General features: G+C 49.6%; 1 protein-coding gene across 1 annotated transcript; it reads right to left on the reverse strand.

Moving 5' to 3' along the window:
* Positions 1-2,922: 2,922 nt before the first annotated feature.
* On the reverse strand, positions 2,923-13,015 carry Fgf23 (fibroblast growth factor 23). Its single transcript, XM_045139800.1, has 3 exons — positions 12,805-13,015; positions 5,144-5,247; positions 2,923-3,363 (listed from the first exon to the last, which is right to left on the reverse strand). The coding sequence occupies exons 1-3, from the start codon at positions 13,013-13,015 to the stop codon at positions 2,923-2,925; spliced, it is 756 nt and encodes a 251-aa protein (XP_044995735.1).
* Between the last annotated feature and the right edge of the window lie 12,607 nt (positions 13,016-25,622).

Raw genomic sequence — 25,622 nt, forward strand, 5'->3', positions numbered from 1 at the left:
TTGTTTGTTTTTTTGAGGTAGGGTTTCACTGTAGCCCAGACTGACCTGGAACTCACTATGTAGTCTCAGGGTAGCCTTGAACTCATGGCGATCATCCTACCTCGGCCTCCCAAGTAGTGGGATTTAAAGGCATCCGCTCCAAGCCCGGCTTGGTTTTGTTTTTCCGAGGTAGGGTTTCAGTCCAGCCCAGGCTAACCTGGAATTCATAATGTAGTCTCAGGGTGGCCTCGAACTCACAGTGATCCTCTTACTTCTGTCTCCCAAGAGCTGGGATTAAAGGTGTGCGCCACCATGCCTGCCTTATAGTTTAGATCTTAAATGTCTCCTGCAGCCCCTCCCACCCCGTGTTGAACACTTGGACCCCTGACTGTGGTGTTAGTGGAGATGGCGGAACTTAAGAGGTGGGGTTTCATGAGAGGGGTCCTTATGTCACTGGGGGTGTGGCCTTGCAAAGGTTAGTGGACCTCAGCCTGTTCCTCTTTCATTCCTCCATTCCCCAGCTGAGGTGAATGTCTGGCTCTGCCACACATTCCCAGAAGGCATCTACCCACCCAGCAGAGACCTAAAAGCAATGGGTCTTCGGACCATAAACTGGAACTCTAAAGTTTGACACAAATGAAACCTCGTGTCTTAAGAAGTTGATTCTCCCAGGGACTTGTTACAGTGATGCAAAATGGAGTAAAATAATGCAGCATGTGATTGATCATGAAATTGCTGTAGATAAAGTATTTTTCAAATTAAAACAATCTTGTCAAGGAATCACTGATAATCAGAAACACAGTATGGATAAAATTTCATTTTTTTAAACAATTCTATCTATATTAATCGAAATTGTTCAATCTGCTTCTAAATAGAAAAAAAAACAAAAGCACCTGTTTTTGTTTGGTTTTTCGCTCTATCCCAGGCTGACCTGGAATTCATTCTGTAGTCTCAGGGTGACTTTGAACTGCTGGGATTAAAGGCATGTGCTACCACACCCAGTTTGGAAAGGGAGAAAAAATAAAACTTTGAATATTTAAATTCTGGTCTTTTCCAATTCCATTTTGTTTTCCAAACCCTTCTTATTTTTATTTTTCGTATGTAGTTTCATACAGAAGAGAAGCGACAGAAGCTGAGATAAATTGTATTTTTATTTTAAACAGAAGGAAAGAAAAAGTGGGATTATATTTTTATAAATATGTATAAATACAGCATGATTAGGCAAAAATCTTCCAAATAAATAAATAAATAGTGCCACACGCTAAGTAAGGAACTTAAGAAATTGCAGGGGTTACCTCGGTCCTGCCTAAAAGAAAAACCCCTGTTTAGTGGTGAGTTTGCGAGTTTTCCATCAGCTGCTGCCAATGTTCTTTTAGGATTTTTTTTTTTTTTGGTCTTTCCCATGTAGTTGTCAGTGTGTGTCTGACAGTTACTGTACGGAACAATATCTCCCAAAGGAAAGGAAAAGCAATTAAGGAAAATATTTGTCATGCATAGTTCTCTATTGCTACCCATGGTTTCAGTCTTTTGGTGGAAGGTGGGTCTTCAAATTCAGTTTAAAACCATCAGGTGACGCTTCTGTGGTCAGTGAGGCAAACGGCTCAGTTTCCCAGTCTAGGTTCAGGCAGGCTGTGAAAAAGACGTTGTCAGAAGCTGATCTTCTGCACTTCACACGGTCATTTAATCAGAGGTGGGGAAGTGCATCTCATGGAAGAGTCTCCAGGGGTTAGGCTAAGAACACTCCCTTGCTGTTTGGCTAAGTGGGCCTATGCTTGCCTCAGGACGTACGGACAGACAGCCCTGGGGACTCAAAGTTGCCGTCACTTCCTAAGCCAAGAAATTCCAAATGGATTGAGACCCCTGTGTGTCAGCCCCCAGCCCGGGCTGCACAATGCAGCTAGCTTGGGCCTCTGGCCCCTGGGTCTCTTTCCCTTGTCTCTGATCCTATTTCCCTTAGAAAGAAAAGGCTGTCACAGGGGCAGCAAGCTCTCAAGGCATTTTTTTTTTCTTTGTTTTTGGTTTTCCGACATAGGGTCTCACTCTAGCCCAGGCTGACCTGGAACTCACTCAGGGTGGCCTTGAACTCACGACGATCCTCCTACCTCTGCCTCCCGAGCGCTGGGGATTAAAGGCCTGCGCCACCACGCCTGGCCCAAGCCATTTTTTTTTTTTTTAATGTTAATTCACCCAGAAGGTTTCACTACTCCGTCTGCAAATAGAAGCTTCATGCCCAGAGTGTGAGCGCATCATTTCCACTTTACGAAACAAATCCTAGCGGAGCCAGCGTGGGAGGCTCCCTCCACCGTGTGATGCAACTGAGAACCCAACCGGCCCCACTCCGCTCCACCCCCAGGTCACCCTGGATCCGGGCCAGCAGGAAGGTTAAGCCTTCTAAGAAAAGTCTTGGCTCAGTCCCCCAGCGTCCTGTTCTCTTCCGCAGAAATTCACCCCGGGGGAAACAACGAGACAGCTTGACAGCGACGCTCCCAACAGGCCAGCAAAGGTGAAAATGTGCAAACTCAAAAAAAGGCTAGTGGGACCCAGGCACGGGACGGGTGGGGTGCGGAGAGGAGGATTCCCCCCCCCCATAAGGTGCTGGAAGAGCTTGTCTGCAAGGTGTGCAGCGGCTTAACCCCTCTGCTTCTCAAAGGAGGGGGGGAGAGAGGAGGGGGTGAGAGAGGGAGAAGAGGCCTGAAGGGGGGGGTGCGTTTGCTGTCCGCCAGTGATGGGCAGGTGTCCAGGCGACCTTGGGGATGGGAGCGTGCTGGGGAGAAGCAGAAGGCACGGTGCATGCACCTTGGTGCATCGTCTTGGTGCATGCATCCTCTTGGTGCATGCATCCTCTTGGTGCATGCACCTCGGTGCATCCTCTTGGTGCATGCATCCTCTTGGTGCATGCATCCTGGTGCATGCATCATCTCCAGGCAGGCGCGCAGGCCCAGCCTAGATAAACCTGGGGAGCGGGCGGCAGCCGGCGGCGTGCGGGCGCGCGCGCGCGTGCACGTTCCCGCGGCCGGCGCGCAGCACGCCCAGGGGGTCGCTGGCGGCGGCCCCGCCGTCGTCCTCGGCGCTGGGCAGCTCGTGCGAGCAGGAGGCGGGCGCGGGCGTGGCGCGGGGCCGCGGCTTGAGCACGTGCAGCGGGTCGGGCTCGTCCTCGGCGCTGCGCGTGTGGCGGCGCGGCCGCGGCGTGTGCAGGTGCAGCAGCGGGACCTCGTTCCTCCGCGACAGGAACTGCGAGAAGGGCGGCGGGTTGCTGCCCGGCACGAACGGCCTCTTGGCGCGGCCCAGGCTCACCAGGAAGTGGTGCTGGGGCGACACGTAGACGTCGTAGCCGTTCTCCAGCGTCCTCTGCAGGAACCTGCAGTTCTCCGGGGTGAAGTGGTGCTGCGAGGGAAGAGCGACGTGAGGGCGCCCACGACGCCGCCAGGGGGCGCAGTGAGCTCCCCAGGGGCTGAGAACTCCTACAACGCCGCCAGGGGGCGCAGTGAGCTCCCCAGGGGCTGAGAACTCCTGCAACGCCGCCAGGGGCGCAGTGAGCTCCCCAGGGGCTGAGAACTCCTGCAACGCCGCCAGGGGGCGCAGTGAGCTCCCCAGGGGCTGAGAACTCCTGCAACGCCGCCAGGGGGCGCAGTGAGCTCCCCAGGGGCTGAGAACTCCTACAACGCCGCCAGGGGGCGCAGTGAGCTCCCCAGGGGCTGAGAACTCCTGCAACGCCGCCAGGGGGCGCAGTGAGCTCCCCAGGGGCTGAGAACTCCTGCAACGCCGCCAGGGGGCGCAGTGAGCTCCCCAGTGGCTGAGAACTCCTACAACGCCACCAGGGGGCGCAGTGAGCGCCCTATGGGGGCCATGAGAAGTCACACAGTGCCACAAGGGGGCGCTGTGGAGCTCCCTGTGGGGTGGTGAGAACTCCAATGCAGCCAGGGGGCGCTGTGGAGCTCCCTATGGGGTGGTGAGAATTCCAATGCTGCAGGGGGCGCTGTGGAGCGCCCTATGGGGTGGTGAGAACTCCAATGCTGCAGGGGGCGCTGTGGAGCGCCCTATGGAGTAGTGAGAACTCCAATGCTGCAGGGGGCGCTGTGGAGCTCCCTATGTAGTGGTGAGAACTCCAATGCTGCAGGGGGCGCTGTGAGCTCCCTATAGGGTGTTCATGAGAAGTCAGACAATGACACGCGGGGGCGCTGTGAGCTCCTTATTGGAGGGAGTGAGAACTCCCGCAACCCCACCGGGGGCGCTGTGAGATCCCTAGGGGATGAGAATTCCCACAGAGCCACCGTGGTGTGCTGTGAGCTCCCTGGAGGGGTGGGGGGTTGAGAAGTTAATGCCACCAGAGGATGCTGTGAGGTCCCTATGGGGGTGAGAACGCCCACAATGCTGCCAGGGGTCCTTGTGACCTCCCTATAGGGGGGAGTGAGAACTCCCACACCATCACCAGGGGGCTTTGATCAGAATTTTCTCCCAGGTGCCCTGATGATCAGGTCTGAGGAGATCCTCCTGCCTCTGCCTCCCGAGTGCTGGGATTAAAGGTGTGCGCCGCCACGCCTGGCTTTTTTCTCTTCCCCTTACTTTTCCCTTTCCCTTTCCCTTTCCCTTTCCCTTTCCCTTTCCCTTTCCCTTTCCCTTTCCCTTTCCCTTTCCCTTTCCCTTTCCCTTTCCCTTTCCCTTTCCCTTTCCCTTTCCCTTTCCCTTTCCCTTTCCCTTTCCCTTTCCCTTTCCCTTTCCCTTTCCCTTTCCCCTTCCCCTTCCCCTTCTCCCCTCCCTCCCTCCCTCCCTCCCTCCCTCCCTTCCTCCCTCCCTTCCCTCTCTCTCTCACTATTTCTTTTCCTTTTCTCTTTTTAAAATATTTTATTTTTATTTATTTACTTGAGAGAGAGAGAGATACAGAAATAGGCAGGTAGACAGAGAGAATGGGCGCGCCAGGGCCTCCAGCCACTGCAAACGAACTCCAGACGCATGTGCCCCCTTGTGCATCTGGCTAACGTGGGTCCTGGAGAACCGAGCCTCGAACCGGGGTCCCTAGGCTTCACAGGCAAGCGCTTAACCGCTAAACCATCTCTCCAGCCCTCCTTTTCTCTTTTTAAAAGCAGAATATTAAAACTAGAAACATCTCCTTCCTGTCAAGAAATAAAGTAATCCCCAGCGGCGAGTACACAGAAAGAAAACTCACTGATCCGAAAATGTTGCCTCTCAGGTCCATGCAGAGGAACCTTCTACTCATCGCGCCTGTTATCACCACGAAGCCGGACTCCTCCGACCTGATCATCAGGGCACCTGGGGGGAAATTCCGATCAAAGCCGGCTCAGACACCCAGCTTCCGAGTTCAAGAACTCGCTGGAAACGCACCTGCGAGTCGGGGCCCCGTGGGGGAGGACTTCACACAGCGGTCACTTTCTAGACGTCCACTCATTTCTTTGACTCCCTACCCCAGCGACTGGCACACGCCCTGCATCATCCTCATGCCTGCGTGGGGTCCTCTGAAGACCCCACGTTCCTTCACCTGAGGGCCGCACCCATTTCTCCTTCCACTTGGACTGGATTTCCATCTTTGGCTAAAACCTCCTAATGTTTGGGGCGGTCAATTATGTTCTTACAGACCCTTCCACTTCTAGAATTAATTTTTTTAAAATTTATTTATTTGAGAGAGTGAGAGAGAGAGAGAAAGAGAACAGGTGCACCAGGGCCTCCAGCCATGCAAACAAACTCCAGATGCTTGTGTCCCCTTTGTGCACCTGGCTAATGTGGGTCCTGGGGAATTGAACCTGGGTCCTTTGGCTTGGCTGGCAAGCGCTTTAACCACTAAGTCCTCTCTCCAGGCCCTGTTTCTACGATTTTTTTTTTAAAAAGTCTATGCTGAGATGTCATGTAGGAACCCAGCTCCAGTAGTGTGTGGCTGTCTGCCCGTGATACACTCCAAACGGTCCATAGCTGCGTTGATCTCTGCCTCTGCCTATTGAAGTTGCTTGTCCTTCAAGGCCAGCCTTGGCTGTCACCATCTGTGAGCTCTCGCCTCCCTCACCAGAGCGGATTCTCCCCAGCACGTGTCCCTGCCTTGCTTAACTGCGTCCACATGTCCAGAGCCTTCCCCAGAGTGAGCCTCAGGGGAGCAGAGAGCATGTCTCCCTGCCCGCCCGCGCATAGACGGCTTCTTGGGTTCAGCTCCTTGTCCCCTCTCACTTGAAGGCACCTCTTGCAGATGTCCCTCGAGGTCTTTCAGTGACCCCATCTTAAAACTTGTCTCTGTTGCCGGGCGTGGTGGCACACGCCTTTCATCCCAGCACCCGGGAGGCAGAGGTTGGAGGATCGCCGGGAGTTCAAGGCCACCCTGAGACTCCATAGTGAGTTCCAGGTCAGCCTGGGCTACAGTGAGACCTTACCTCAAAAAAACAAAACCAACCAACCAACCAACCAAACAAAAATCTCTGTGAGGAGGAAACAGGCAGATTAGGCACCAACTGGAGACAGAATGGAGACAGAACCCAGTGCAGCCTGAAGCTGGAATGAGTGAACACCTAAAGAAGAGAGCGGAGGAAGAAGGAGAAAAAGTAATTTGTTCCAAAGTTTGGCTGAGGGGCCTGGAGAGATGGCTTAGCGGTTAAGATGCATGCCTGTAAAGCCTAAGGACCCTTGTTCGATTCTCCAGGTCCCACATAAGCCAGATGCACAAGGTGGCGCACGCATCTGGAGTTTGTTTGCAGTGGCTGGAGGCCCTGGCGCGCCCATTCTCTCTCTCTTTCTCTCTCCCCCTGTCTGTCTCTAATAAATAAATTTAAAAAAATTAAAATGTCTTAAAAAAAAAAAAGCTTGGCTGAGGATCAGCCTTGAGGAAAACTTGTGGCAAATGGAATAAGGTATTCCTCAAAATGGTGTCTATCTACATGTCTCAGATATATGACTGACTTTGTGGGTAAACCTCGAGATACACACACACACACACACACACAGAGAGAGAGAGAGAGAGAGAGAGGGAGAGACATAAAGGACACATAAAATAATCTCTACCCTGATGAATTTTCAGTCACTTAATACTTGTTGAATGGTTTTTCTCTTAAGTACTTTGTGTTTTAGATTCTCAAAATTTTATATTGTTCAAGTTTTATTACTATTTTTAAATATGTTTATTAGAGGAGAGAGAGAGAGAATGAGAATGGGCATGCCAGGGCTTCCCTCCACTGCAAATGAACTCCAGACCCATGTGCCACCTTGTGCATTTGGCTTTACACGGGTACTGGGGAATTGAACCTGGGCCAATCAGGCTTTGCAAGCAGGTGCCTTTAGCCACTGAGCCATGTCTCCATCCCCTACTGCTGTTTCCATAGTAGGAACATCATCTTTAAGTGACGCTGCAGGATTGGAATTCTGGTCTCCCCCCTTTCCCCGGCATCTGGCTTCCAACAGACAAGGGCCATAATGCATGGTGCAGGCCACAAGGACACCACATTCCCACGTTCACGGGGACTCAGGGACCAGGGTGCTTGGATTATGTTCCCAGCTCTGTTGCTTAGGAGCCTGTAAGCCTCTTTCTGCTGCAGCCTCTGTTTTCTCAGCTGCATATGACTGAGCGTAAGGAGAACTGGCCATGCCTGCTGGGTAGGGTTACCTCAAGAATCAAATGGGATGTTGGGCACCAGAGCGACCTGGCAGTGTTGAGCATCCTGTGGTCCGTGTCACTTGCCCTTTATGTGGAAGCCTCGCCTTGGTATCAAAAGCACGTGTCCATCGCTGTGCGTGCTCCTGCCGGGAACGGCGCACAGCGTCTGGAGAGGGGAGGGGGCGCTCGCACGTTGGCTGCAGCCCGCCCAGATTCAAGTGGAGCATCTGGCAGAAGGAAGAAATCACTCAGGCTCCTGGGCCCACTGACTCCACTTGTTGGAACTGAGAAGACTTAACAGATATTCCCTCTTGTAGTGGAAGTCATGGCTCATCCTATGACCTTGAAGGAATATGGGATTTGGGGGCTGGAGAGATGGCTTAGTGGTTAAGGCACTTGCCTGCAAAGCCTAAGGACCTAGGTTCGATTCCCTCGTATCCACGTAAGCCAGATGCGAGGTGGCACACGCGTCTGGAGTTCATTTGTTGCAGTGGGAGGCTCTGGAGCGCCCGTTCTCTATCTGCCTCTCTCTCTCCGCTTGTTAAGGAAATAAAATATTGGGCCGGGCGTGGTGGCGCACGCCTTTAACCCCAGCCCTCGGGAGGCAGAGGTAGGAGGATCGCCGTGAGTTCGAGGCCACCCGGAGACTCCAGGTCAGCCTGAACTACCTCGCAAACAAACAAACAAACAAACAAAGAGATAAAATATTAAAAAAAGAATATGGGATTTGGGAGCAAGGAGTCCTCTAGGTTTTATAGCCAGTTCTCCTTGTCCTTTGGTTTTTCTGCCCACCTCGGGATGCAGCGAGGTCTTGTTCGCAGCGGCGTGAACTGCTTCCTACGTGCTGCGACTATTGCCGCTGTCAGCTCATCGCCTGTCACAATAAATGTCAACTAAGCGGGCGGGCGTGAGGGTCTTCGAGCTCCTCAAAGGAGAGGTCGTATTAGGAAGAGGGAAGTAAAGGGGGGCTCCTCTGCTGACTGGAAGCGTCACAAGCACCAGAACCGAGGCAGGCTGGGGGACGTGGCTCCGTGGTGGAGCGCACTGGGCCACACAGCAGAAGGCTTTATTCAGGGACGATGAGCATCTCCCTCCTTCTCTGCAGCGGGAGGCTAACGGGGACTGGAAGCTTAGGGCACCAGTGCAGACTGGAGATGCCCTGGGGACAGTCTTCTGTGTCCTAGGGGAGCTTGGAGAGTCTCACAGGCAGAGCATTGCCCCTTGTCAAGACCAGTGACTCCAGTCAGGGTCACTTCAACTCTCAGCCAAGGATTTACCTAGGCAAAAAAAAAAAAAAAATCCAGGTTCTGCTGGAAATGTGTGCTTAAGAGAAGAGTATATAAAGATGAGAAGAAGGGCTGGAGAGATGGCTTAGTGGTTAAGCGCTTGCCCGTGAAGCCTGAGGACCCCAGTTTGAGGCTTGATTCACCAGGACCCGTGTAAGCCAGATGCACAAGGAGGTACACGCATCTGGAGTTCATTTGTAGTGGCTGGAGGCCCTGATGCACCCATATTTTCTCTCTCTCTCTCTGCCCCTTTCTCTCTCTGTCTGTCACTCTCAAATAAATAGATAAAAATCAACAACAACAACAACTACAAAAGATGGGAATACGTTGAAGAAGGGCTGGGGAGATGGCTTAGCAGTTAGGGCATTTGCCTGCAAAGCCAAAGGACCCAGGTTCGATACCCCAGCACCCATGTAAAGCCAGATACCACAAGGTAGCACACGCGTCTGGAGTTTGTTTACAGTGGCTGGAGGCCCTGGCGCGCCCATTCTCTGTCTCTCAAATAAATAAACAATAAAAAGTCTTTAAAAAAAAGAATCAGATGCTCTCTCATATGTGGATCCTAGCTACAGATGATTGGGCTTCTGCGTGAGAATGAAAATACTTAGTAGCAGAGGCCAGCAAGTTATAAAGGAGACATAAAGGGAAGAGAAAGGAAGGGAGGAGGGTACTGAATAGGTTGGTATTGTATATATGTAAGTACAATGATTGAGATGGGGAGGTAATATGATGGAGAATGGAATTTCAAAGGGGAAAGTGTGGGGGTGGGGAGGGAGGGAATTAACATGGGGTATTTTTTATAATCATGGAAAATGCTAATAAAAATTAAAAATAAAAGAATCAGATGAAGAAAATTTTCTTTTGGAAGTACACATAACTGATGGGACAGGACCAAAAGTTATGTATGAACTACAGAAGGTAGGGACTTTCCCGTTACCTGGGCCCCAAGTGTCCCTCTTTAGGTGAGTGCTAATCAGTTACAAAATGCAATGTTCAGCAAATTGATCAGACAAGACAAAAGTCACACCTGTACACATGCACACCCCCCCCCCCCACACACACACCACTTTCAAGTCAGTTCAATGTGAATTCATTCCTCAGACACCTTCCTTCCCTCCGGGCCTGATGCCCGTGACCCCTTGAGGAAGATCTGCTATTCCCCGTGGCTCATGAAATAAATAAGTAAAAATAAATAAATAAATAAGTAGGCGGGGCCTTGAACTTCCTCCCTCCAACCATCCTGAACTGATCTCCATGGACTTCATACTCAGGAGGACAGGTCTTGGGAGAAGGAAACGCCTTCAGCGAAGGGATCCCAGGATCTAGGACAAGTTTCGTGCGTATTCCCTACCTGTGAGCCCCCTTCCAACAACCCGTGGGAACCCAAGCGATTCACCATTATCCTTTCTGCGCCTTAAATCACTTTATGGCATTGGAGTGGAGGTCAGAGCAGTGGCCCATTCACTGGAGGAGCAAAATTGTGTTTCCTAAGTTTTTTTAATTTTTATTTTCATTTTTTTTGCTAATGACCTGGTAGATAGGAAGGCTGTGACTTGCAGCGACATCTTTTTTAGTCACAGAGCATTGCACGGCCCTGGGCATGGGGGCACAGCCTAGTAAATACCCATGGGATAGCAGGAGTACTGCTTTGGACCCAGGCAGTGTGTCCAGATTTATTTCAGATGTTTGTCATCATCCTCAAACCTGACTTTCAAAACGTGTAAACCCAGGCTGGAGGGATGGCTTAGCGCTTAAGGCGTTTGCCTGCAAAGCCAAAGGACCCAGGTTCAATTCCCCAGGACCCACGTTAGCCAGATGCACAAGGGGGCACACGCGTCTGGAGTTCGTTTGCAGTGGCTGGAGGCCCTGGTGCGCTCGTTCTCTCTCTCTCTCTCTCCCCCTCCCTCTTTCTCTGTCAAATAAATAAATAATAAAATAATTTTTTTAACAAAGGAAGGGTAGGACTCCTTACAATGTGCCCCCCCCCGGACACAAATTGGCTTGGATATCCATGACCTCACAGTGCCTGCCACTACCTACGCAAGACCATCACAAGAGGAGGAAAAGATCATGACATCAAGATAAGAGAGAGACTGATCGAGAGGGGGAGGGGATATGATGGAGAGTGGAGTTTCAAAGGGGAAAGTGGGGGGAGGGAGCGCATTACCATGGGATATTTTTTTTGTAATCATGGAAGTTGTTAATAAAAAAAAATTGGAAAAATTAATTAACTAATTAATTAAAACCAAAAATTACCAATGGGTGGCAACAATAACAACAACAACAACACACACACACACACACACACACACACACACACATATATATTTTTTAATGTGTTAGCCCCTGGGTTCCACTACACCCCCTTGAGTTCTGGAATATGTCTGACGTTTGGTGCCCTTGTCTCTCCTCTCATCTCCCGAGCTCCTGGACAGGTGTAAGCAGTTGGCTTGAGTGTGCCTTGCGTCTGGCTGCCAGGTTTCAGGACGAGGCCGCCTTGCACACCCAGGGGGCCACTGCGTCAGCACGAACTCACTGATCGCGGCGGTAAGGGGCAGACCATCATTCCTAGCGCGGAGCTCTGAGGCCAGAGGGCTATGTGGTCATGCTTGTGTTCCTTCAAGTGGACCTATACAGACTCCAAGTGCACATTCTATGACCTCAGAGTACTTTTTGCATGTTTCCTAAGGTAGAAAGCACCTTTTTTTTTTTTTTTTTTTTTTTTTTGGCAATAGCTGCCTGCAATATTGCAGTATCTATCTCACTCTGTAGTCCCTTAATGCAGGTGCTGAAAGTGACCTCTTTTTTTCTTCTCAATTTTTATTAATATTTTCCATGATTATAAAAAGTATCCCATTGTAATACCCGCCCCCCCCCCACTTTCCCCTTTGAAATTCCATTCTCTATCATATCTAGTGACCCTTTTTGGAATATAGCTAATTGAGGCTTGTGAGTCAGTTTTCTACAGACCTAATCTTTAGGATGATTCCAGTTGTCTCGTGCTGTTAGTGAGTTTGCAGCTAGTCCAGTTTGTTACTAAATAGATAAGAGTCAGCAACACACACAGGGTCCCTGTGAAGCACTTAGCTCGCCTGTTGGGTGGAGACACGGGTGTACGGACAGACGGACGCAAGGTGGGTGGGTGAGTGGACCTTACACTCAGTCAGTCTCACAACAGCGTACTGGGTAGTTTGTCTTTAACGTGTACCTCTTGAGAAACGTTATAAAGCCAGAATTCAGAGTCACAAAGGATCGTGGGTTTCAAAACTTGGCTAATAACTTTGTGTGTGTGCCTGGAACTGACATGCCTTGCATGAGCCTAAGAAGGCTAGCCTCTAAGGATACAGAACATGCCATTTTCATGCAAAGTTCATGAACTAACACTCACTGTCTGTGGTTCTTCCCTTGTACGCCTTGTCTTTCTGATCCATTCCCCCCCCCTCCCCCAGTGTTTGGGCAAAATAAAAGGAATTGGCTGCCGCTATGGGGAGAGGGCTAAAACAAAAACTGTTCATGCGGAGGAAAATCAGTAGGGAGGAGGTAAAAATCTCCTAAGGTCTAAAGCAAAATGGGGAGGAAGGAAAGAGAGAGAAGAGGGCTGGAGAGATGGCTTAGTGCTTAAGGCGCCTGCCTGTGAAGCCTAAGGACCCAGGTTCGATTCTCCAGGTCCATAAGCCAGATGCACATGGATGGTGCACGCGTCTGGAGTTCGTTTGCAGTGATTGGAAGCCTTGGTGTGCCCATTCTCTCTCTCTCCCTCTCTCTGTCTGTAATGAATAAATAATAAATAAAAAGAGCTCTAAATTAAAAAGAGAGACAGAGAGGAAATGGCTCCTGGACAAGAAGCTAGGAAGTTAGACAAGCCTCTGGCTTAGCCCCCAAGGCTTCCTCCAGCCCCTGCAAGCACACCACAGAGAGCTCCCACTCTTCCCAGCCTGAAGCCCCCCGACTCACTGTAGATGGTCTGCTGGGGCGTGCCGTCCACGCGGCCGTCCCTGTGGATCTGCAGGTGGTAGCTATTCCTGGCCGTGGCTGTGTACAGGTGGGTCAGGCCTCCCCAGCTGGTGCCCAGCAGCGGGGAGGCGTCGGGATAGGCGGTGGCCAGGCTCACGCTGTAGGCACTGCACAGGGCACCGATCAGGAACCTGAGGTGGGCCCCCAGCATCGCTCTGCTTCCTGAGTGGCTGAAACGTGACACTCCTGGACTCTGTGGCATCTCACCGGAGGGCCCTTCTCTCCCCCTCTTCTTCTTGCGAATAGCTGATGTGAGGGTCGTGGGCTGGGCTCCCTCCTTTTTACTCCAAGGGACTTTTAAAGGATAGCAGTGTGACATCAAACAGGAAAAACCTTACTGCCACATCCTCTGTGTTGTAACCACCCATTCGAAGAAAGAGCCTGGGCTTCTTGGGCTTGCGGAAGGCACGCGGGTTCCAGGCACACACACACACACACACGCACACACACACCCCTCAATTTCAAGCCAGTTCTCCCAAAAGTGAATAATGTGTGGGCAAAAGTTATCTGTGACCGTGGGTCATCTGGTCATCTGTTGACCTGTCCCACTTACACCAGGAAATGTGAAGGCAGTCCGGAACACCACACACACACGCACACACACACACACTCACACACACCCTCAGCCATAGAGCCAGGCACCCGCCTCCTCAGCAATTCATCTCCCTCCAGTCTACTCATTTTGGTTTACTGAGGTTTGGAACTCCAGTTGCCAAGTATGCACCCAGGGTTACCTCTGGTTGCTGGGTTTTTTTTTTTTTTTGTTTTGTTTTGTTTTTTTTTTAGGTAGACATCCTGGTCAGTATAGAGACATGGCATCTGATGAGACCACCCCCCAACCAACCTCAGGGAAGATGAGCAGGGGCACACACCCCAAATTACCGTCTGGAAAGATTTCAAGATGAGAAGAAAGAAAACAAGGCCTTGGGGACGCTAAAAACGACAAGTCTGGTCTCTCAGTTTCCCTGGCGTGGATGATGTAGGGCAACAAAACTGCCCGTCGTGGCTTCTCCAATAGGAAGGGAGGCTCATTTAGAGGCCCCGTGAGGACCGGACCCCACTGCCCGCTGGACAGAGGGGTCAGAGGGCAAGGGGGTGTCCCAGCAGCAGCAGGTGATCCTACAGGGGCTTCGCTGAGCAAGCAGATGTCTCACGGAGGGTGCTTCCAGGGTCAGCCTCTAGGAGGCCACATCCAACAGGGAGAGCAGTCTTGCACACGCAGTCCATCTGAATTCCTACTTTCCAGAAAGACAGGCCCACAAGGAGGATGCCGCCTGCTTTCTTTCTCACTTTGGCTGGCAGTCAACCAGGTAGGGGTCTGGCTAGACATCACAGTCGATGCAAGAGCGGGGGTCGGGGGGTGTTGGAGGAGGGGTAGGGAGAGAAAGAGAGAAGTCGTGAGGAAATAAAGCAGCCATCACACAGACCATGAGCATTGCCCCAGCTCAAGCCGAAGTGGCATCGCTAATCGTGTCTGGGTTTTTGTAGATTACAAGGTATTTTCACATCTACACGCTCGTTTGAACTTTCTTGCCACCCTGTGAGACAAGTACACCAGGCTATGAGGATTTTAATATATAGGAAGAAAGGGAGAGCTGGGGTTTCTATGTCCAAAGTCACAAAGCAGGGCTGGAGGGATGGCTTAGCGGTTAAGGCGCTTGCCTGCGAAGCCTAAGGACCCAGGTTCGATTCCCCAGGTTCCACGTAAGCTGGATGCAAAAGGGGGCGCACGTGTCTGGAGTTCGTTTGCAGAGGCTGGAGGCCCTGGTATGCCCATTCTCACACACACACTCTGACTCACAGTCCATAAATAAATAAAAATAAATCTTTTTTTTTTAAGTCACAAAGCAAATAACTAGTTAAGTGAGTGAGGACTAGGCCTATGCATTCTTTAGGCTGCTTGATTGAGCCATCGCCACAGCTAAGGCCTGAGGGCTTACTAGTCTCTTAACAGTCTCCTATGTTTTTTTTTAAACGTATTTTATTATTTGAGAGAGAGAAAGAGGCACAGAGGGAGAGAGAGAAGGAGAGAGAGAATGGGCGCTCCCGGGCCTCCAGCCACTGCAAACGAACTCCAGACGCATGCGCCCCCTTGTGCATCTGGCTTACGTCGGTCCTGGAGAATCAAACCAGGATCCTTTGGCTTTGCATGCAAACCCCTTAACCGCTAAGCCACCTCTCCAGCCCCAACAGTCCACTAATGTTTTACAAGAACTCACAGTCTACTGACGTCATCACTTGATCCGTGCGTCAACCATGTCTGGAAGCACTGATACTCCTTCACTTTCGTGAGGAAGCTGATGCACGGGGTCTGAGTAACCTGCCCAGATCTAGACAGCTGATATCCACAACAGAGGGTGGATTTGAATCCAGGCCCGACTTTGGAAACACACAACCCGCACAGCCTGTGAGAGCTATGTCAACCAGCACTTGGTAAGAAAATCAGGTATGCAAGAGGCTAGGAGACAGAGCACAGATCTCTAGTAAACCAGACCCTTTTACTCAGGATATGACTCTAAGATAGGTACTTATCTCCTCATGACCTGTAATTGCTCATGTGTAAGGTTTTATTTCTTTTCTTTTTGAGGTAGGGTCTCACTGCAGCTCAGGCTGACCTGGAATTCACTATGGAGTCTCAGGGTGGCCTCAAACTCATGGAGATCCTCCTACCTCTGCCTCCCGAGTGCTGGGATTAAAGGTGTGTGCCACCACGCCCAGCTTATGAGTTTTATTTAATAATGGCCACATGTTGGAAGTGATGAGATTTGCCTGTAATCCTAGCTCTTGCGAATACGGTGGAGAGTGGATTTGTGAAAGGGGAAGCGGGGGATGGGAGAGAACTATCATGGTTTGTTAGTATTTATTATGGAAGTTGTCAATAAAAAAAAAATAGAATAAAAAAACAAAGCCGGGCGTGGTGGCACACGCCTTTAATCCCAGCACTGGGGAGGCAGAGGTAGGAGGATCTCCATGAGTTCGAGGCCACCCTGAGACTCCATAGTGAATTCCAGGTCAGCCTGAGCTAGAGTGAGACCCTATCTCAAAAAATCAAAAAAAAAAAAAAAAGTAAAATAAAACCTTTATAATATTTTTTTTTAAAGGAAAGAAAGAAGCTACATACTGATGCCAATCTGGGCTACATGAGACCCTGTCTCAGAAATCAGTAAGTAATGAAAACAATTCTGATGACCCCAAAAACGGTTCACAGTGCAATAGAACATCTTAGCTAACCGGAGGAGTAACTGCCTCTCAGAACTCAAATGTGCGTTGCTCTGTAACGTGCGGCAGTTGCTAACTTCCAGCTACTTATTCTCCGTGCCAAGAAGGATGGCAAGGCACTGCCAGTCTACTCCGAGCAGAGAGACGGGAAGGAGGGAGCTGGACGAATACCGAGTGGGATGAACGTGTCCCCCGAGGCTCCGGCTCCCATGGAGCTCAGGGCTTGTCCGCTCCCAGGCACAGCGGGGGAGGCTCGGTGGCCAGACTGTGGATGTGTGCTGAGGGCACGGGTGAACTTTGCAGCCACGGAGCTTTGAAGAAAGGGGGAATGGCATGGGCTTTATGGGAGTGATGGGAGAGGGTGTCACCCACCCTCATTGGCTCAGCCTCCAGCTGTTTCCTTTCCACCTGTCTGAGTAGGAAGAGAAGGGGTGCACACATCCCATTCCAGGTTCTCCTCTGCAAGACAGCCCCCTACCTTAGCTCTGAAGGCAGGGCCATCTGGCCCGGAGGGGCGCGCTTATTTCTGAGGGCCGTGGAGAGGGAATAGTCCCCCCTAGGCGAGTGGAATGGAAAGGTGCAGGAGTCTAAATCATTCCTTGCATTTGCAGAGTGAAGACAAAATTTCCCCATTAGCCCAGGTAGGAAGGAGGCAGAGCTTTCGGCTCTTTTGACTTTTCTGTCTCAGGCTGCCCAGGTAGAACTCCCCAAAGAGCTTTAAGACCCAAACATCCCAGGACTGATCTGGTCATATCCCCGCTGACGCTAAGCTTTGGCTTAACGGTTAAAGGTTTGCCTGCAAAGCCAAAGAAGCCAGGTTCGATTCCCCAGGACCCACGTTAGCCAGATGGGCAAGGGGGCGCACGCATCTGGAGTTTGCAGTGGCTGGAGGCTCTGGTACACCCATTCTCTCTCTCTCCCTCTCTCTTTCTCTATCAAATATATAAATAAAAATAAAATATAAAAAATATTTAAGCTGGGCATGGTGGCACATGCCTTTAATCCCAGCTCTCGGTTGGCAGAGGTAGGAGGATTGCTGTGAGTTCGAGGCCACCCTGAGACTCCATAGTGAATTCCAGGTCAGCCTGAGCTAGAGTGAAACCCTACCTCACACACACACACACACACACACACACACACACACACACACAACTATTTAAAAAACCCCCGCCAGGGAGATCCTGATCCTCCAATTGCTTCTCAACAAGCAAGCTTTGAGTCTCAACCGTGTATTGGTCTTAAGACCCATTGACCGGCTCCCTCCTGCCCCAAAGGGTGAGCTGAGGGAGGGAGGCCCAGGCAGGTCAGTTCCCGGTCTTTGCCCCTAGAGGGCACTGCTCTGTCATAATTCAGGTCAGAGGGAATATAGGGGCATGCTTTTAATGCCAGGAACCAGAGGTAAGAGAATACCAGGAGTTTGAGGCCAGTCTGAGGCCGCAGAGTGACTTCCAGATCAGCCTGGGCTACAGTGAGACCCTGCCTCAAAAAACCCCAAATAATAATAATAATAATAATAAATCCATCCAAGTGGAACAGGAAGGGCTGTGCTTTTCCGATGCCCCAGTTGTTGGTTTCCAGCAAATACGTAGCTATGGCAGAGAGGCTGGTCCCTTCTCCAGTCTGCTCTCGTTGCCCTGGTCTGGGCAGTTGGCCTGGAAGCTGTGTGGTGGCCTGTGGTATCATCCTGGCCATGGTACTCATAGAAGCACTCACTAAGTGTGGAAGGAGACAGTGGGAATCTCTTTATTTTTATTTTTTATGCTTTTGTTTTTTCGAGATAGGGTCTCCCTCTAGCTCAGGCTGATCTGGAATTCACTACGTAGTCTCAGGCTGGCCTCGAACTCACTGTGATCCACCTACCCCTGACTCCCGAGTGCTGGGATTAAAGGCGTGCACCATCATGCCCAGCTACTGGGAATCTCTTTAATTTGCTCTTAGTACACAATTTATCATTTTTGATTTACTTACATATAATCATATTTTCCTCATATTCACCCTTCTTGGTAATTAGACTGTCCCACATTATTTTCCTGTACTTTTTTTTCCCTCAGAATCTCCTCTGAGAAAGTACTGGGGAAAGCTAGCTTCCCTGGGTCATAACAGCAATTGAAAAAACAAAACAAAACAAAACAAAACAAAACAATGGCTTGACCATGAACAGGCTCTGATGGAAAATGTTGGTGGAATCGAGATGAGAGAAATCCTTGGGAGGTAGAGAGGAGGTGGTCTCGGTGGCTTAGAGTCTTCTTTTTTTCTTTTTAGTTCTTTGGTTTTCTGAGGTAGGGTCTCACTCTAGCTCAGGCTGACCTGGAATTCACTCTGTAGTCTCAGGGTGGCCTCGAACTCACAGCGATCCTCCTACCTCTGCCTCCTGAGTGCTGGGATTCAAGAGGTGCGCCACCACACCCAGCTCTTTTCTTCTTGGGAATCTGAGTTCACTGTGTCACCCCTCCCCCCACAATGATTCTGTTTTCTTCACCTCACTGTGAGCTTCATGGACATCTCCTGCCACGGGGAATTAACATCACCAGTCCTTGCGTCCAGGCAGATGGACGTCTAAGCCACAGAGAACCAACGGCTGTTCCTTGGCCTCTGAAAGTCCTTTAGGGAGGTGCCACGGCCTTCCGAGAGCTGCCATTCATGTGTCTTTTCCACTTGATGTGAAAACATGCTTCCTGGGTGGAGGACATGGCTCAGCGGTCCACTGTGTGTCTAGCATGTGAGAGAGCTTGGATCTCACCCCCCACCCATCCAATATTTCAAAAAATCAACAAACTAGATAAAACCAATAAAAAAGCTGCTTTATAGCCAAGCAGATTCTTCTTGCCTTAATGTGTCCAGTCAACACTTGAGTATATTACATGGCCAGTACCTCGCAGGAAACATTGGAGGCCTAAGAATGAAAAGTACAATCCTGACCCTTTAATATTTTTTTATTTTTATTTATTTGTTTGAGAGCAAGAGACAGAGAGAGAAAGAGGGAGAGAGAATGGGCGCACTAGGGCCTCCAGCCACTGAAAACGAAGTCCAGACACGTGCGCCCCCTTGTGCATCTGGCTAACGTGGGTCCTGGGGAACCGAGCCTCGAACCGGGGTCCTTAGGCTTCCCAGGCAAGCACTTAACCGCTAAGCCGTCTCTCCAGCCCACAACCTTGACTCTTAAGGAGCTTGCAACTCAATATATTTGGCACTTGTCCAGCACTTCACACCTGCAAGCACACATCACAGTTCATGGTTGGTGCTCAATATGACCCTGTGAGCTGTGCTGGGTGTTTGGAATGACTTTCCCACGAGCGTCCTGGCTCCTGATCCGCACCCCCTGTTGTAGGGATTTAAAAGAAACAAAGACCAAAACCAATATTTTCAGTCTTGCTTTATTTTTAAAATATTCATCCTTATTTACCGGGGCTGGGGAGGGGAGAGGAAGGTGGGGAGACGGAGAGAAATGGGCACACCAGGACTTCTTGTCGCTGTAGTCGAACTCCAGATGCCTGTGCCACTTTGAGGGTCTGCCTTTATGTGGGTGCTGGGCCATTGAACCTGGGCCTCACCCCAGGCTTTGCAAGCAAGTGCTTTAAGCTGTTGTGCCAACTTCCCAGCCCAAGTCTGGATTTCTGAAAAAGCAAATGCCTAGTGAAGAGCAGAATGGGACCACTCCCTATGGCCGCTTCCCTGGAGAGAGGAAACAAAACCCAAACAAAACCGTACTGGTTGAGGGGTCAGCGACACTCACTCACGCTCTTTTATTTATTTTTCTGCCTTTTTTTTTTTTTTTTCAAGGTAGGGTCTCACTCTAGCTCAGGCTGACTTGAAATTCACTATGCAGTCTCAGGGTGGCCTTGAACTCACGGCGATCTTCCTACCTCTGCCTCCAGAGTGCTGGGATTTTAGGCGTGAGCCACCGCGCCTGGCTTATTTATGCTTTTCAAAAGCCAATATTGGGCTGGAGAGATGGCTTGGCGGTCAAGTCGCTTGCCTGCGAAGCCTAAGGACCCACGTTAGACTCTCCAGATCCCATGTGAGCCAGACCCACAAAGGTGAGGCAGACACAAGGCTGCACATGCCCACCAGGTGGCGCAAGGGTCTGGAGTTCGATTTCAGTGACTGAGGCCCTGGGGCACCAATTATCTCTTTCTGTCTCTCTCTCACTCTCTAAGAAAAAGGCGGGGGAGGGTAGCACAAAAGCCAATATTAAGGGCACATCATGTTTAGTATAAGAATACTTTGTCCATGCCTAAAGCCCATTTTTACATCATTTCAGATCAGTATGTATAACTCTTCCTCCTTCTTTTTCTCTCCTTCTCTATTATTATTATTTTATTTTTACAGGTGGGTCTTGCTATACCAGGATGACTTGGAACTCACTCTTTAGTCCCACCCTGGCCTTGAACTCACAGCAATCCTCCTACCTGTGTCTCCGGAGTATCAGAACCTGGCCTGGCCCCTTCTTTATCTTTTGTTTCTTCTTCTTCCTCTTCTTCTTCTTCCTCTTCTTCCTTTTCCTCCTCCTCCTCCTCTTCTTCTTCTTCTTCTTCTTCTTCTTCTTCTTCTTCTTCTTCTTCTTCTTCTTCTTCTTCCTCTTCCTCCTCCTCCTCCTCCTCCTCTTCTTCTTTTGAGACAGTCTCATTATCCTAGGCTAGTCTGGAACTCACTATGTAGCTGAGGATGACGAACTTCTGACCTTCCTCTCTCTCTCTCTCTCTCTTTGCTTGTTTTTCGAGGTAGGGTCTCACTCTAGCCCAGGCTGATGTGGAATTCACTCTGTATTCTCAGGGTGGCCTCGAACTCATGGTGATTCTCCTACCTCTGCCTCTTGAGTGCTGGGATTAAAGGCGTGACCACCATGCCTGGACCTCTCTTTTCCTTTTTCAAGACAAAGCCTCACTTGGATGCTCAAAGTCTGTAATCCAATTTGGTCTTGAAGTTACAATCCTCCAGCCTCAGCCTTCTGAGTAGAATTATAAGCATACACCACCACGCCCAGCTACCCTCTCTTTTTTTAAAAAAAAAAAATTATTTATTTATTAGAGAGAACGAGAGAGAATGGGCACGCCAGGGCCTCCAGCCACTGCAAACGAACTCCAGACACATGAGCTCCCTTGTGTATCTGGGTCCTGGGAATTCAAACCTGGGTCCTTTGGCTTTGCAGGCAAATGCCTTATCTGCAATGCCATCCCTCGAGCCCCTGCCTCTTTTTAATAGTTATATTTCAGTCATTTGAGAGGATCAGCTCTTCTGAACGTCTCCTGTGCCCCTGAGACTTTTGGGGTGATTCTCAAGACTACAGAACCAGATACATAGGTGCTATCCGCACATACATGGTTGCAGTTAGGTTTGCACTGCTGGTAGAAATCACCCAACCAAGAGCAGCTTGTGGGAAAAAGAGGTTTATTTTGGCTTACAGGCTCGAGGGGAAGCTCCATGATGGCAGGGTTAACGATGGTATGAGCAGAGGGTGACATCACCGCCTGGCCAACATCAGGTGGACAATAGCAACAGGAGAGTGTGCCAAACACTGGCATGGGGAAACTGGCTATAACACCCAGAAGCCTGTGCCCAACAATACACTCCCTCCAAGAGGCGTTAATTCCCAAATCTCCATCAGCTGGGAACATAGCATTCAGAACACCTAAGTTTATGGGGGACACCTGAATCAAACCACCACATACATATATTTGCATGTACAACTATATGCATACACAGTTCTCTTCCACTTCCAGAACTTACCATTTCTTTTTTTTTTAATAATTGAGCAACTTGATTTTTAAAAAAATATATTTTATTTTTATTTATCTGACAGGGAAAGAGGGAGAGAGAGAGAGAATGGGCGTGACAGGGTCTCCAGCCACTGCAAACGAACTCCAGACCCCTGTGCCCTCTTGTGCATCTGGCTAACGTGGGTCCTGGGGACTTGAACCTAGGTCCTTTGGCTTTGCAGGCAAATGTCTTAACCGCTAAGCCATCCCTCCAGCCCCAGAACTTACCATTTCTTATGTACAATGGATATTGCCCATAGAACCGATCTGCTCACCTCTCTACTTTCCTTCCAAATGAAATATTCTAATCTTTCCTCCCCAAAATGACAACTTTTCCACAATAGAGGACCGTGGGAGGAGAGCCTGTATCCAGGGCAGGTCTCCTGAAATATTAATTAGGCAAGGGAGCCCAGAGCTCGAACAGAGTGGGGAAGACATCAAGCCCTGGAAAGGGACCGAAGTCCACGTGAAACGTGGAGGAGCTTCTCCGCGGTCCAGCTGGGTGTTTTTACTCTCATCACTTTTGTCAGTGGATCCCCACATGTCCAGTGCCTATGTAAAGACCACCCAGGTGAACTTTTTTTTCATTTGTTTATTTTCTTTTTCGAGGTAGGGTTCACTCTCGCCCAGGCTGACCTGGAATTCACTGTGGAGTCTCAGGCGGCCTCGAACTCACGGCGATCCTCCTACCTCTGCCTCCCGAGTGCTGGGATTAGAAGCGTGTGCCACCATGCCCGGCTCCAGGTGAACTTTTTTTTTTTTTTTTTAATTTTTATTAACATTTTTCATGATTATAAAATATATCCCATGGTAATTCCCTCCCTCCCCACCCCCACACTTTCCCGTTTGAAATTCCATTCTCCATCATATTACCTCCCCATTACAATCATTGTAATTACATATATACAATATCAACCTATTAAGTATCCTCCTCCCTTCCTTTCTCCACCCTTTATGTCTCCTTTTCAACTTACTGGCCTCTGCTACTAAGTATTTTCATTCTCTAGGTGAACTTTTAACACTGGTGGTCAGTGGTGAATGTTGATGTACTGGTTACTTAATTTGAAAGTGAACTTTGACTTTCCAATGGATAGCATCAAAATTCACCACCTATTTTGAACCAAATGCAGAGAATAAAAGGTTTATTTTTGGTTGTTTGTTTGCTTGCTTTTTTTGCTGTTGTTTTCAAAGTAGGGTCTCACTCTAGCCCAGGCTGACCCGGAATTCACTATGTAGTCTCAGGGTGGCCTTGAACTCATGGCCATCCTCCTACCTCTGCCTCCCAGCTGATAGATGTTTGCAAAGAGCTTTCCAGCATAAGTTCCTCTCCATAGCATCCTGAGTACCAAGTGACCCAGAGACATGCGACGCCCATACAGATGGGATGAAGGGCTCCCAAGTCAGGCTCAGAGACCACTGGTAAAGATTGGTAAGGATGTGTTGGCGCCGAGTGTCAGAAGCCGGAACACAAAGCCAAGCTGCGTCACTACCCCGACCTTGAGCAAATCATCTCTGTGCCCTGTCTTTCCTCACTGAATAAACAGGCTAGAATGATGATCTCCAAGATTCCATACCCAGCACTGACAGGCTCTGTTTCTATGATTCATACAAAAAGGGAACCCCAGATTGCCCTGGGAGATTGGCAAGGGAATGATAACACTTAAAAAAAATTTGGGCTGGAGAGATGGCTTTAGCGGTTAAGCGCTTGCCTGTGAAGCCTAAGGACATCGGTTCAAGGCTCGATTCCCCAGGACCCACGGTAGCCAGATGCACAAGTGGGCACACGCATCTGGAGTTCATTTGCAGTGGCTGGAAGCCCTGGCGCGCCCACTCTCCTCTCTCTCTCTCTCTGCCTCTTTCTCTCTCTGCCTGTCGCTCTCAAATATATAAATCAAAATAAACAAAAATAAATTAAAAAAATTTTTTTTTATACATAGAGAAAATGAGAATGGGCATGGCAGGGCCTCAGCCATTGTAATCAAATTCTAGATGCTTGCACCACCTAGTGCGCACTTGTGACCTTGCACTTGCCTCACTTTTGTGCATCAGGCTTATATGGGATCTGGAGATTCGAATATGGAACTTTAGGCTTTGCGGGCAAGCGCCTTAACCGCCTCTCCAGCCCAAAGATTACACTTTTCAGAACATCAACCCTCACGTGAATTCTCTTCTTTGATCTCACCCCAAGCCCCATGACATTAAGAATACCCCACTGAAGCCAGGCAACCCTGGTGGCCTGTAATCCCAGTACTGGGGAGACCGAGACAAGATCATAAGCTGGAGACCTGCCTGGGCTACACAGCTAATTCACGGCCAGTTTGAGCAATTTAGGGAGATCTGTCTCAAAATGATCAAAAATAAAGGTAAAAGAGGAAAGCGGGTTGGGCATACAGCTCCTAGCTAGTTCCAAGCCAGCCTCAGCTATATAACAAGACCTTGTCTCATGAAGAAAAAATTAAAAAAAAAAAAAAAAAAACCACCTTCTTCATCTGTATCAGTTGACTTTCTCATTGCTGGGACAAACAGCCAACCAGAAGCAGCCTGGAGAAGGAAAAGAGTTCAGGTCAGCTTACAGATTCACAGAGCTGAGTCCGTATCCCTGACAAAAGAATGGCAGGTGCAGGAGGCCAGGATGGCATCATCACACCAGCAGAGAGGAAGTAGAGGAACGAGAGTGCCACCCTGGGCTGGGCTGTAACCCCTTGAGGACTGGTACCAGGGGCTTCCCTCTCTCCCTCCAGAAAGGCTTCCCCTGCTGAAGGCTCGGCTAACCTTTGGTATAGCGCCACCAACTGGGGGACCCAAGCACATGAGTCTATGGGAGACATGTTTTTTTTTTTTTTAACATTCAAGCCACAAGACCATCTCTCCAATGAAGGAGCCCAGAAGCAACTTGTGACTTGTCCAAGGTGACATTCCTAGTGCATAGCAGAAGAGAGGAACAAATCCAGGTCTCCTTGCTCTGAATCCAGCTCCTCATCCTGTCTGTAAAAGCACCTGTTTTTATTTTTTCAAAATTTTTTTTTTATTATTAACAACTTCCATAATTATAAACAATATCCCATGGTAATGCCCTCCCTCCCCCCACTTTCCCCTTTGAAACTCCACTCTCCATCATATCCCCTCCCCCTCTCAATCAGTCTCTCTTTTACTTTTGATGTCTTGATCTTTTCCTCCTCTTATGATGGTCTTGTGTAGGTAGTGTCAGGCACTGTGAGGTCATGGATATCCAGACCATTTTGTGTCTGGAGGGAGCATGTTGTATGGAGTCCTGCCCTTCCTTTGGCTCTTACATTCTTTCTGCCACCTCTTCTGCAATAGACCCTGAGCCTTGGGAAGGTGTGATAGAGATATTGCAGTACTGAGCACCGTGGTCACTTCTTTCCAGCACCGTGGTGCCTTCTGAGTCATCCCAAGGTCACTGCCATCTGAAAAGGGAAGATTCTCTACCAAAAGTGAGAGCAACATTAATATATGGGTACGAACATTAAGAGAAGTGCTTGCTTGGGCAGTTTGATGAGCATAGTATATGCAGTTAGCCAGACAGCAGCAGACGTTACACCCCCAGGCCTTATGACTAACCCTGTTTTAAGTTTTCAGTATCAGGGATGTATTCCCTCCCATGGAGCGGGCCTCCAGTTCAATTTGAGGACAGCTGGTTTCCAGCATGACAGACGTGCCACTGTTGCACCCATTGAAAGCCCCTGTTTTTGAGCCTCTATCTGGGGATGAAGTTACCTAGGTGAGGACATGACAAAAAGATGAAGTACACTGGAGGAAAAA

Source organism: Jaculus jaculus, chromosome 23 (assembly GCF_020740685.1).
Source record: "Jaculus jaculus isolate mJacJac1 chromosome 23, mJacJac1.mat.Y.cur, whole genome shotgun sequence".
Lineage (NCBI taxonomy): Eukaryota > Metazoa > Chordata > Mammalia > Rodentia > Dipodidae > Jaculus > Jaculus jaculus.